The sequence below is a fragment of the Gossypium hirsutum genome, chromosome D02 (assembly GCF_007990345.1).
Source record: "Gossypium hirsutum isolate 1008001.06 chromosome D02, Gossypium_hirsutum_v2.1, whole genome shotgun sequence".
Classification (NCBI taxonomy): domain Eukaryota; kingdom Viridiplantae; phylum Streptophyta; class Magnoliopsida; order Malvales; family Malvaceae; genus Gossypium; species Gossypium hirsutum.
Window position 1 is genome coordinate 67,049,811 of NC_053438.1, and position 12,448 is coordinate 67,062,258.

At 34.8% G+C, this 12,448-nt stretch overlaps 1 protein-coding gene across 4 annotated transcripts; it reads left to right on the forward strand.

The window, feature by feature from the left end:
• Nucleotides 1-8,204: 8,204 nt before the first annotated feature.
• LOC107909021 (transcription factor TCP21) lies at nucleotides 8,205-12,022 on the forward strand. Of its 4 annotated transcripts, none has more exons than XM_016836386.2 (3): nucleotides 8,205-9,982; nucleotides 10,525-11,251; nucleotides 11,365-12,022. In XM_016836386.2, the coding sequence occupies exon 1, from the start codon at nucleotides 8,650-8,652 to the stop codon at nucleotides 9,421-9,423; it is 774 nt and encodes a 257-aa protein (XP_016691875.1). In that variant the 5' UTR covers nucleotides 8,205-8,649; the 3' UTR covers nucleotides 9,424-9,982; nucleotides 10,525-11,251; nucleotides 11,365-12,022. The 4 variants fall into 4 exon arrangements, with proteins under 4 accessions (XP_016691875.1, XP_040944985.1, XP_016691874.1 ...); XM_041089051.1 differs by having other exon boundaries at nucleotides 10,525-11,077; XM_016836385.2 differs by lacking the exon at nucleotides 10,525-11,251.
• Nucleotides 12,023-12,448: the final 426 nt, after the last annotated feature.

Here is a 12,448-nt window from a genome sequence, read left to right on the forward strand (position 1 = left end):
TAATTTTATATTAATAATACACTTATAAATGTTGATATCTTTTATCTTTTGATTTTAATTTTTTTATTTAAAGTGGTATCTATTACTTAAATCATCCAAACAAAATTTACAAACCAATTATAATAAGCAGTCATGTAGCAAAATAACACATCAGCAATGCCATGAATTTATTTATATAAAATAAAAAAATTATGCATATAAATTAAAAAATATTTAAATATTAAAATAAAATATTCAAATTAAAAGTTGACTTAGATTAACCAAGCAAAGTCGGTCAACGAACAATTAACTCTAGTCTATGCTTGATCAATGTCCGATCAACAAACGGTGGTATTATGTGATCGTTTATGCAACATGTTGTTGTGTGGTTGAACCAACTAACGATTGAATGATGAATGTATTAACTTTAAAAAATAAAAAATAAAAAATAAAAATAAGAAGGTAGTTTAAATACTGCATTAATAATAAAAAAATACTAAGATTAGAAAATTTATCATTTAAGCCTAAAGAGATCCTTTAATCAGATGGCATGCAAATGTCCAAGTCAGGGTATCGGATGCCCTTGTTGATGATAGCCCCTTCTTGATTGGATATTCAAAATTTTGAATTTTAAAAAAAAAAATTGAAGTGTTTAAATTTTTTTTAAAGCATGAAATAAAATTTTGAAAAATAGTTAGATTTATTTTCTGGAAAAAGCATTTTTCATTAAGAGAACATAAAAAATGAAAATGTTGTCATAAAGACAAGTATAATAGTATAAAGAAAATGGTTAATATGTTGTCAGTCCTTATATGTTGATAAAAGTTTGAGATTTATCCTTATATTTAAAATTTTTAAAAATAAATCATTTTATCATTTTAAGTTTAAAATCATTTCATTCAATAATTGCTAATATGACAAGTTGATTAAACTATCTTTAACATGACATTGTAAATGATTCACGAAAAAAAAACATGTTAGGTTTAAAATTTTTGTCCGAAAATATTAACAATGCTAATAACTAAATTGATTTTTTAATTAAAAATAAATAAAAAAATTTAAAATAAAGAAACTAAATTAATCTTTATATGACTTGGCAAATGGTTAATTTTTTTTAAAGTGCCATCAAAGCCATGTATTAAAAGTCAGATCAAATTTTAATTATATATTTTTATGAGAGTTACGATGCAATATCATCATTTTAAGGGCAAAATACAATTAAAAGCCATTTTTTTCAATATTTACCGAAATGGGCCCGGTAAATAATTATTTACCGGACTGGGCCCTTTTCCCCGAAAACGCCTCCACGTCAGCGCGATGTCAGGGTACGTGACAGAAAAACGCGTCCTCAAGAGCGCGCTTTGTCCACGTGGACAGAAAGTGCGCTGATGTGGACGCGTTTTGTTGCCACGTCAGCACGTCCCAAGGGACGCGATTTCCCGGCGCGTGAACAGTGCCAACGGTCATTTTTTTGACCGTTGGCCCCCCAACTATAAAAAAAAACTATAAAAACCCTCCACCCCTTCTTCTTTTTTTCACAAATTAATCATTTTTCAATTATTTTCTCAATTTCCTCTCAAATTGCTCTCAATTTCCTTCCAAATTTCTCTCAAATTCATATTTAATCTCAATTTGCTCTCAATTTCCTCTTAAATTTCTCTTAAATCCCTATTTTTAATTATTTTTAAAAAAATTTAAAATTTTTTTAAAATTTTTTTAGATCGTAAAAATTTGTACGAATTTAGCAATGGCCAGAGAATTGATTCGTCTTGATAACAAGCACATATCTGCCGAACAAATGAAAATGGTAAGTGTTAAATTTATTTTTTAAATATTATTTAAGATTTTTTTATTTATGCATTTTTAAATAATTATTAATTTGTTATTTGTTATAAAAGCCTACAGATCGGATATTAGAATGTTATATCTGGAATATGCATGGTCCTCCATCACCGTTGGTAGAGAATTACCTGCGGGAAGCGAGTTTTTGGCACGTGGCGACAGTGGGCCAGGGATGCAAGTTGGACCCGAAACTTATCAGCGCGTTGGTTGAGAGGTGGAGACCCGATACGCACATATTCCATCTTCCATGTGGAGAGTGCACTATCACTTTGGAAGATGTCAATCTGCAATTGGGATTGCCGGTGGACGGGTACCTAGTCATCGGGTCTGTTCAATCTGGCGATTGGGGAGCAGTGTGCTACGAGCTTTTGGGCTCTATTTCGGAGAAAATTAACGGAGGTCGGATCTAGATGGGCTGGTTACGAGACACATTCCCGAATCCAGATGATGATTCAACCGAAGTAGAAAGAATCCGATATGCTCGGGCATACATTCTTCAGATAATTGGAGGTTATCTGATGCCGAACTTGTCACAGAACCTCGTAGATCTAAGATGGCTACTAAAACTCGTTGATTTTAGAGCAGTTGGTGAATTGAGTTGGGGGTCTGCCGTGTTGGCAACATTATATTGGGAGATGTGCAGGGCGACGTGACTGAGTAAAGCGAAAATCGGAGGTTGCCTGTCACTACTGCAGTCATGGGCACGGTTTCGCTTTCTATTTTTACTTCCTCGAGTGGACCACCCATATACATTCCCACTCATAACGAGGTAAATTTTATATTAGATTTTACAATTATTACGTAGATTTTTAAAAATAATAGTATGCTAAAAATTTATTTAATTAGGTGGAACCATCCGGCAAGTTATGGTCAATTACCTACCTCTCTTGAAGATATACGGCTTCTATTAGAGCAACAGTCGGAAGCACATGTAAGTATTAAATAAAATTGATATTTCCATCATGAGCTAGTCAATTGGTATTTAGTATTTAGTATTTAGTATTATGTATTATGTATATAACTAATATTTCCATCATGTTCATATAGTTTCAATGGACACCATATGAGGATCCGACAATTTGGGCAGTAATTTCGTATGAGTACTTCCAAAATCTAAACGCTTGGCACGTGAAAGTCGCGTTGATCAACTATGCGACCGTGGAGATGCACCAGTCAGACAGAGTGTTACGGCAATTTGGATGAAGACAACAATTTCCCGTGGCACCTGAGGTGTTTGATGATCAGCACAAAATCGACCTACGAAATTGCATACGGATTGGCTGAGATTCTGGTCATACTACATCCAAATGTGGGAAGATCGGTATGATTATATACCTACTCGGGAACCGATCATAGTTCCGGAGTTAGCGTGCGTGCCGGAATACATGTCATGGTTTAATATCCATGGCAAGCCGTATTTACTGTCGACGAAGGAGAGGCAGCGACAATTACATGTCCAAAGGGAACGACGTGGGCCTTTAAATCCAAGATGAATGGACGACGACGTAGGCCCATCAACGAGGCCCAGACATTCACCCGACCCATCATCAGTGGCCATTCAATCACCAGGCCCAACAAGAGCACCGACACAGTCACCCGACCCAGCTGTTCAACCGACGATGAATAGGCCAGCATCGCACGAGGGATCGCAAGAGGGGCCGTCGGGGAGCTCTTCTTTTTACCAATCTCCATCACCGTATGGGTTTCAAACAGCTTTGCCGTTGGTGATGCAAACACCTCCACAGTCACTATTCTATCAAGGTGGCTCATCGTCCCAACACCGACAACCAGATACCCTACCGGAGGAACCAAAATCCCCGCCGGAGCAACGCAACCCCCGCCGAAAGCTGAACAAAGGAGGAATCTAGTGCGTAACCGTCGACGGCCGCCATGTGGCACTAAATCTGGCGGGCACGGAGGTTAATTTTTATTTTAATATATTTGTACAAATATTTTGAATATTTTGATATTATTTGATGTAATAAAATAGAGATTTATTTGAGTTATTACTTAAAAACCCTAAACTAATTTATTAAAAATTTATAATTTATAATTAAATTTATAATTTAATTGACAAACCCTAACAAAAACCCTAACCCTTAACTTAAAAACCCTAATAAAAACCCTAGCCCTAACCCTAGCCCTAAACTTAAAAACCCTAACCCTAACCCTTAACTTAAAAACACCAAAACCCTAATAAAACCCTAGCCCTAACCCTTAACTTAAAAACCCTTAACTTAAAAACACCAAAACCCTAACAAAAACCTTAGCCTTCACCCTAACCCTTAACTTAAAAACCCTAACCCTAACCTTAACCCTTAACTTAAAAACACTAACCCTAACCCTTAACTTGAAAACACCAAAACCTTAACAAAAACCCTAGCCCTAACCCTAACCTTTAACTTAAAAACCCTAACCCTAACCTTAACCCTTAACTTAAAAACCCTAACCCTAACCCTTAACTTAAAAACACCAAAACTCTAATGCTAACAAAAACCCTAACCCTAACCCTAATCTGATATAATTTGATAATTTTACTAACAATTAATACAATTAATAATTAATAATTTGATTAACAAAATGTTAGATTTTACAAAATGTTTTGACTAGTACTAACAATTAATAATTTGATATAATTTGATAATTTTACTAACAATTAATACAATTAACAATTAATAATTTTACTAACAAAATGTTAGATTTTACAAAATGTTTTGATTGGTACAAAAAAATATAATTTGATATAATTGTAATAACAATTAGTTTTAATTTTAATAAAAATATAATTTTAATGGGCTCGGGTTCCGTATTTTTCCCCGGGCCGGGCCTGGACAAAATCTCAGGCCCATATTCCCGCTTGGGCCGAGCCCGGGCCTAGGAAGCTGGCTGAAAACTATTTTTTGTGCCCGTCCTGAACCCGGCCCGGCCCATGGACACCTTTACGGCCTAAACCCTAATTTAATTTATTTTTTCTTAAAAAATAATTAACACGAAAACTAATCCAATTTTGAAAAATTTATAATTAATTTAATTGACAAACTTAAACTTAGAGGTGTTCATGGGGCAGGCGGCTTGGCACGGACCGACGGCCCGCCCGAAATATGGGAGGGTTCAAGTAATAATATAGGCCCGAATAATGGGTTTGGGTAAAAAAGCCAGGCCCGTTTTGCACCACTTTTTTGGCCTGGGCCCGGCCCGGCCCCAATATTTAATAAATAAATACATATTCTTTATTTTTTAATTTTAAAATATTTTTAAAATACTTTTTTTATTTTAAAATTAATTTTTTCGGTGTTTATTAAAAAATGGGTCGGGCCAGGTTCGGGCTTATCAATTTTTTCCGAGCCGAGCCTGGACAAAATTTTAAGCCCATATTTTGGGCCAACCCTCAGGCCAAACATTTTTCCCTCGGCCCGGCCCGGCCCAGCCCATGAACACACATTAAACCCTAAACTATAATCCCTTATACTTTAATTTTTAACCCTAAAACACTAAACCCTAAACCCTAAAAGTGCAAGCAAAATGCTTTCTTGAGGGAGCGTTTTGCTTACGTGTACATAAAACGCGTCCTTAAGGGCGCGCTTTATGTCCACGTAGACAGAACGCTTCCTCAGGGACGCGTTTTCCTGTCACGTACCCTGACATCGCGCTGACGTTGACGCGTTTTCAGGGAAAAGGGCCCATTTTGGTAAATAATTATTTACCGGGCCCATTTCAGTAAATATTGAAAAAAAAAAGAACTTTTATGTGTAATTTGCCCTCATTTTAATAGTTTACAACTGATTGATGGTTTACATAGTTTATTTAAATTTCTTTCATACCAAATTTTAAAATTAAAAAAGGTGGTGAAATAATTAAGCATGACAACTAATAATGTGCATGGTTTTGGGAAAAAAGGTGATGTTATTAAAATAAAAAAGGAGGATTCTAAAATAAGATGTGGCATAATAATGATTAGTTGGGAATTGAGGGATAATGTTGGTATTTTTGTAATAATAAAACCGTGGAATTATGGATCTAATCAATCAAATTAATGAAATTTGGGATTTTGTTTAATAATTGGATTGGTTGTGTTAAAGTACATCAACCCCGCAACCAACTTACGATTGTTGCTGTTCTTTATTTCCCACAAGCGACAATGGGGAAGGTGTGTCACTCTACTCTAAAACAACCACATGTATAATCAGCGGTGGAGTAATTTTTTTTTGAGAAGTCAAACTTAAATTATATACTTTTAGTAAAAATATAAATTTATCGGTTTATAATTTTTAAACAATTAAATTAAATTTTTATCATTTTTAAAAATTAAAGTGTAATTTTATCATTACTAATTTATTATTATTTATACAATATTAGGGTTGGGCCGTTGGAGAATGGGGGCACACGGATTGAACTGGTGTCACCATCGCTCCATATAAGTTAATATGATATTAAGTTAAATATACAATATTGTAATGGAAATATTAAAAATAGGTTAAATTCTACTATTAGTCCTTGTACTTTTTGATAGTTGTGAATTTAATTATTGTACTTTAATTGAATCATTTTTATTTCATGTACTTTTTTAAATTTAAAATTTGAATCTTCACAAAATGATAATTGTTAAATGCATTAAGTTTTGATACTTTCAAAATCTGATACAGTAATATTATCATATGCGTAATGCCATCCCAACTTATTATATATATATTACTCACTAAAGATATCATTAATGGATTAATGGTAATCATTTGCATCAAGAATGAAATTTCAAATTTTGGAAACTATATTGACTTAGAATGGTTAATCGGAGAATATAGACTAAATGTACAACCATACACATTATGCAAGACTAATAATTGAATTTAACAGACGGTTCTATAGTACACTACAAAAATGTGCAAATTTTTTGATATTTACTAAAACTTTTAACTTATACCAAAATTTCTAACACTATAGCAATACTTTTGTTAGAAATTTTGGTATATGCTTTGAGCATACTGTAGAAATTTCCTTGACCAAATAAATTTAACTACAGCTTTTCGAGTCAAGATTAAAATTTTAAAATTTGAAAGTATAATGACTAAAATTGACCAATTAAAAAATTACAAAGACTAACAGCAAAATTTAACCTAAAAACTATTTTAAGTTCTTTATGCTTAGAATTTTAATAGCAAATATATGTAATGGTAGTAAAACTATATAATCACATGATATGAGTGACTTAAACCAGCTTGAGTTAGTCATTTGTAAATATAAATAAATTTGAGCAAAATTTAATGTCCTTGTTTTACGGTGAATTGACTTGAGCAAAGCCTAATCCAACCTATACAAATTATTACTCATTTTCGCTTTTTTTTTACAAGAGTATTACTCATTTTTTTAATTTTAAATTTAAATTTGCAATACATATATAATAAATAAAATTTTTCTCATATTATTACACTAGTAACCAAACGAGACATAAAATATATCGCAACTTAAATAAAAATAAATTTAGACATAATTTACATATAATGAATTTAAAAAAGAATTCATATATAAATTACACAACATAAAACGTAATAAAATTCTGATAATCTTAAATTTACCATTAAGCTAAAAGCCTTATTTGCAAAGAATCATTAAAAAATGGATAATAATGAAATTACTGCACGTACCTGTAACCCTCCGCTAATTTTCCCTTTTTTGATACATTAAATAAAACAAAATTTTAATTATATATTTCATTCTTTCACGAAAATTAAAATTTTAATATTTTTACTTAAATTTGTCCTACTTACGAAAACAAAGAAAATAGAGATACACGAAACTGGGAAGATGGTTTAAGTCATTAATTTTTAAAAATTTTATGTAAAGTAAAAAGATGAGATTTTGGCAAATGTAAGCTCAATTGGGTTTAAGTACACCTAAATTTATTATTTTCTTCAATGTTAAGACAAGTATGGATAATTTAGACGATGTATTAAACAATCGAGATTTTGAAATTAATACAATATTTAATCTTTAATTATTTTTATTTTTCTTCCATTTTGTGCATAAACCTTTATTTTCACATTAGTCTCTCAAACTTGAAAAGGTTTTCTCAATTTTAGTCCCTAATTTTTTTATATAAAAAATTTATATTTTTGGTAAAGATATAGTACAATAATAGTGTTATGTGAGCCCTAGCTTTCTAATGAAAAATTGCATTTCAACTTCTTTATAAATTATTAAATTATAAATTTACATGTCATAAAATTACATTTTATCTCCTAAATGAAAAAAATATTTAATTTATTTTAAAAATAATAAAGTTATAAATTTATATATTAAAAATATATGATTCAATTCTAATCTCTCTTAAAGAAAATTTTAAATTTACCCCATAACCAAATTTTTTTAAAAAAAATTCTCAAATTTGAGTTCCAAAATTTTTCTAAATATCGCTTTTATCTCAAAAACAAAAATGAAGTGAAAAATTGGGAGGAGGAGGCGCGTGGAATAAAAACAGAGAAATCGCGGGAAAAGAAAGGCGGAGGGAGGAGGGTATGAGCTGTGGGGGGATATGTACAGTGGGACCCACCGCCCATGTGCCCTCCCTCTTCTCTCCACCAGCATCTGCCTCTCAATCATCACCATTCTCTTCCCTCTCTCTCTCTCTCTCACAGACACACACCCTCTTTGTTTGTAAAAGAAATTCTAATTCCAATTCCTTTTCTTTCTAGATTTTTTGTGGGTTGTGTCCATTAATCTTCTCCAGCAATTACCCCATAACAGCTAGACAAAGCTTTTATAGTCTTTGAAGCGAAAACTAAAGCTAAACTACATAAAGGGTAAGAGTGTGGTAGTCCTGCTCCTGCCCCCACGATGTCCAATTCAGAGACTGCTGCTACTAACGGATCGTTAATGGACCCACAGAGACATCAGGCGCCGGCAGCCAATGGTTCACTTGCCGTTAAAAAGCCTCCCACCAAAGACCGTCACAGCAAAGTTGATGGTCGTGGGAGAAGGATCAGGATGCCCATCATTTGCGCCGCTCGTGTTTTCCAGTTGACCCGCGAATTGGGTCATAAGTCCGATGGTCAGACTATCGAGTGGCTGTTGCGTCAGGCTGAGCCTTCTATTATAGCCGCCACTGGTACAGGGACGACTCCTGCTAGTTTTTCCACCGTGTCGGTTTCCCTCCGCGGAGCTAATTCTACTTCTTTGTCGTCGACCACTTCTTCGTCTTTGGATCATAAGCCTCTTTTGGGTCCTACCCCGTTTATACTGGGGAAACGCGTCCGGTCCGACGACGATAACGCCGGAAAGGACGATTTCGGAGGGCTCACTGTTGGACCAGGCGTGGGTTCCATTGTGGGACCGAACGGGACACATCCGGGTGGGTTCTGGGCTCTTCCAGCAAGGCCAGACTTTGGTCAATTGTGGAGCTTCGCGGCCCCGCCTCCGCCGGATATGGTAGTACAGGCGGCTGCTCAGCAACCCGCTGCTGCTGCTGCGTTGTTCGTTCAACAACAGCAAGCGATGGGAGAAGCGTCGGCGGCTAGGGTCGGCAATTATCTTCCTGGTCACCTAAACTTGTTAGCCTCGTTGTCAGGTGCTCCGGGAGGATCGGGTCGAAGAGACGAGGATCCGCATTAAAATTTGGTGGACCATTTTACCCTTCCTGTTGTTGGGAGTATATATAGATTCTATAAATATTTGTGTATGGTTGTTGCTTTTTTGTGTGTGCGAGGATGTGGAAGATGATTGCTAGTTGGAATTCTTAGGGTTAGGGAATTAGGGTTTTGAGGCAGATAATTTGGAGTATGGATGATGAATGGATTCAGATTAGGGTTTTTCCGTAGCACTTCTATTTGATGATTAGTTAGGGTTTTGGAGCAATTGTTTAGGGTTTTGAGAATGGAGAGGGGAGCCGAGTGCTGAATTTAGGGATTGGTTGTGTTGTTTGTCCCCATTGTGGAGCTCATGATGGCACCCAAATAGGGTTGGATCGATTGTGCTTCCGGGCATTAACCCTTATTGCCATTGGTGTCTAAGAATGACTAGTTTCTTTGCTGCTATGCGGCATAGCTTAGCATCAAACACTGCATTATGCTGGTTCTTAAGGGCGTGGGTTGATCTGGCTCTCTTTTTAGCTGCTTTCGTTGTCGATCGGGATTACTGCTGTGTGAAAGATAACCGGCTCCGGCTCCTCTCTGTAAGACCTCTGTTTTGGAAAAAAAAATTTAGTTGCATTCTTAGCGATTTCTTAGAATTATCAGCGTGCAAATAATGTGATATTTTATGTAAGTGGATTGTTTTCGGGTGCCTGTTGTGTGAATAATAATACCCCATCTGTTTTTCTTCTGCAACTTCTTTAAAATGCTCTTCTTAACTTCTGCTTCACCTACTAATTTAATGTACTTGATATTTATGTGTTCTTCCACAAGCATTGCTGCATTCTTAATAAGAGAACTCATGTTTGAATCTTGAAAACAATTTTGGAAACATTAATAGTGTTCTTTGTTTATGATGAATTGAAAAATAGATAGTTCATGGAATTTTAAAGCTAGCTATTTTCCCGGAATTTGTCCCTCAAAATTGGTTAGCATTAACTATTGCAGTGGCAGTGCTATTCTATTGCTACATAATTGTGTGCATTATCAGTAGAGAGTTAAGTGGAGTTTACCTAACATTGTTTTCTTCTTCAATTTTGAATTTTATTTAAAAAACATACAAATTTTTACCACTCACCAACAGACAGGTCCTTCAAAATAACTGGATGGTTACTGAAACATTAACTGATGGAGGGTGAGAAACACATGCAGCAGCAGTGATGTTGTCGACCTAAATCTGGAAAGATAAATGAAGTTAATACAAAGTGGTGAAAGAAATTTTCGTAATGAGTAAATCTGTAATGCATTTTTCATTCATGGAGGCCATCCCTGAAGCTTACCCATCTTTTTATGACCTAAAGGAGATGCTGACTGCATTGCAGTTTCTGGGAAAGAGAATCAAACTCAACTCCGTAATTAAGCTGAAGCTTCATAGCTTCGTATAATTTCTTAAATTGTAATAATAGATTAATTTGGTTGCAACAGAAAAAATGGGCCCACCATTTGCCTATCATTAAAGGGCATGCCCCATTATAGTTGGAACAGCTTTTACAGTGTGGTGGGCTAATTTGGAAGTAAAACACATCCAAATGATGGGGAGCCTCATATTTCAGATTTGGGTGGTTAATACCAAATTTCTAGGTTTTTTGTGTTGCATTTAACGGTACATGTTACATGTTTATGCTCTTTAATTGGAGGTGCTGCTTGTTCTTTACTTTTCTCTGCTTTTATAACATTACTCCAATTCTTATCTAATTGTTTTAAATTTGAGTAATTTGAATTATCGAGATACCGATTCAAGTTTTATTTTATTATTTTTGAAAATAAATTGAACACAATTAATCAGATTTGAAATATGAAAAATTGACAAGGTATGTTTTTCTCTCTGAATCTTTTCCCTTCTTTAGGGTTTCTTTAATTGTCTAGATCTATTTGATTACCTAGGTTTTGAGCCTTTATTTGTTTTTGTGTGGCTTCATTGAAGATCAAACGGTTGGAAACAGTACTTGACTCCGTTGTGTACTCCTCTTTCTTCTCATTGAAGTCTATGGAGATTCCATTGGAGGAGGGGGATGAACATAACTTTGTTTATGACAAGTTTTGCGGTGATTGGAAGAATTATTGCCAGGAAAGTTCTAAATCGCAAGGGGGATTTGGTCCAAGGATGAGATTCTCTGCATAAGAGAGGTTGGGGATAATGTGGTGGCGATCTCTTTCAATTCTGAACGTATGATGCGACGAGCTATTGAGGAGAGCCCTTGGTCCATTATGGTAATCCGCTACAGTTACAGAGGTGGGAAGGGGATCTTGTGATTTCTGAAATTGACTTCTCTTGGATTCAGTTCTGGATTCAAATTCATAATATCCCATTGGAGAGCAATTAGGGAAAGTTTTAAAGGTGGATGATCCACAAGGTTGTGATGGAATTGGGAAGAGCTTCCTTCATGTGCGAGTGGAGATGGAAGTAAACAAACCTTTGGTGGATGGCTTCTGGGTACCTCGGCAGAACAGGAATCGTGTACGGGCATCTATTAAGTATGAAAAACTGTCTGACTTTTGTTATTTCTCTGGAATGCTTGGACCTACTGCGAAATCCTGTAAGGAGGCACCATTGGACTTGGATGAAAACAGTTTTTATTTTCGATTTTGTGCTAGTTTTGTCCGATCTGAAATTAGATGGGAAGGGGAAGGGGAAGGGGTGTCGATTTAGGTGATAAAAGTAGGGGTGAGGATTCGATCGAATTGAATCGAATCGAATTGAAAATTTTCGAGTTAATCGAGTTTTCGAATCTCATTTTATCATCTTAACTTTATTTGAAGTTTTCTCGAATCGAGTCGAGTGAGATGGAATTCGAATCGAATCGAATCGAATATATTTTTTCGAGTTAAATTTTAAAAAATAATTTTGGGTCCTTGTAACCATTGTCACCCATCGTAATAAAATTTGTCCACCTTAATCAAATTTTTTATTAACTTTCATCACTTCATAATTTATTTATTAATTTTTTATATACTGGTTAGCTTTTTTGCTTGCTTAGTTGTTTCAATTATCTTCAGATTCTTGTCAC

Coding starts and splice junctions, on each gene's coding strand:
- LOC107909021 (XM_016836386.2), top strand. CDS start 8,650: ATGTCCAATTCAGAGACTGCTGCTACTAACGGATCGTTAATGGACCCA.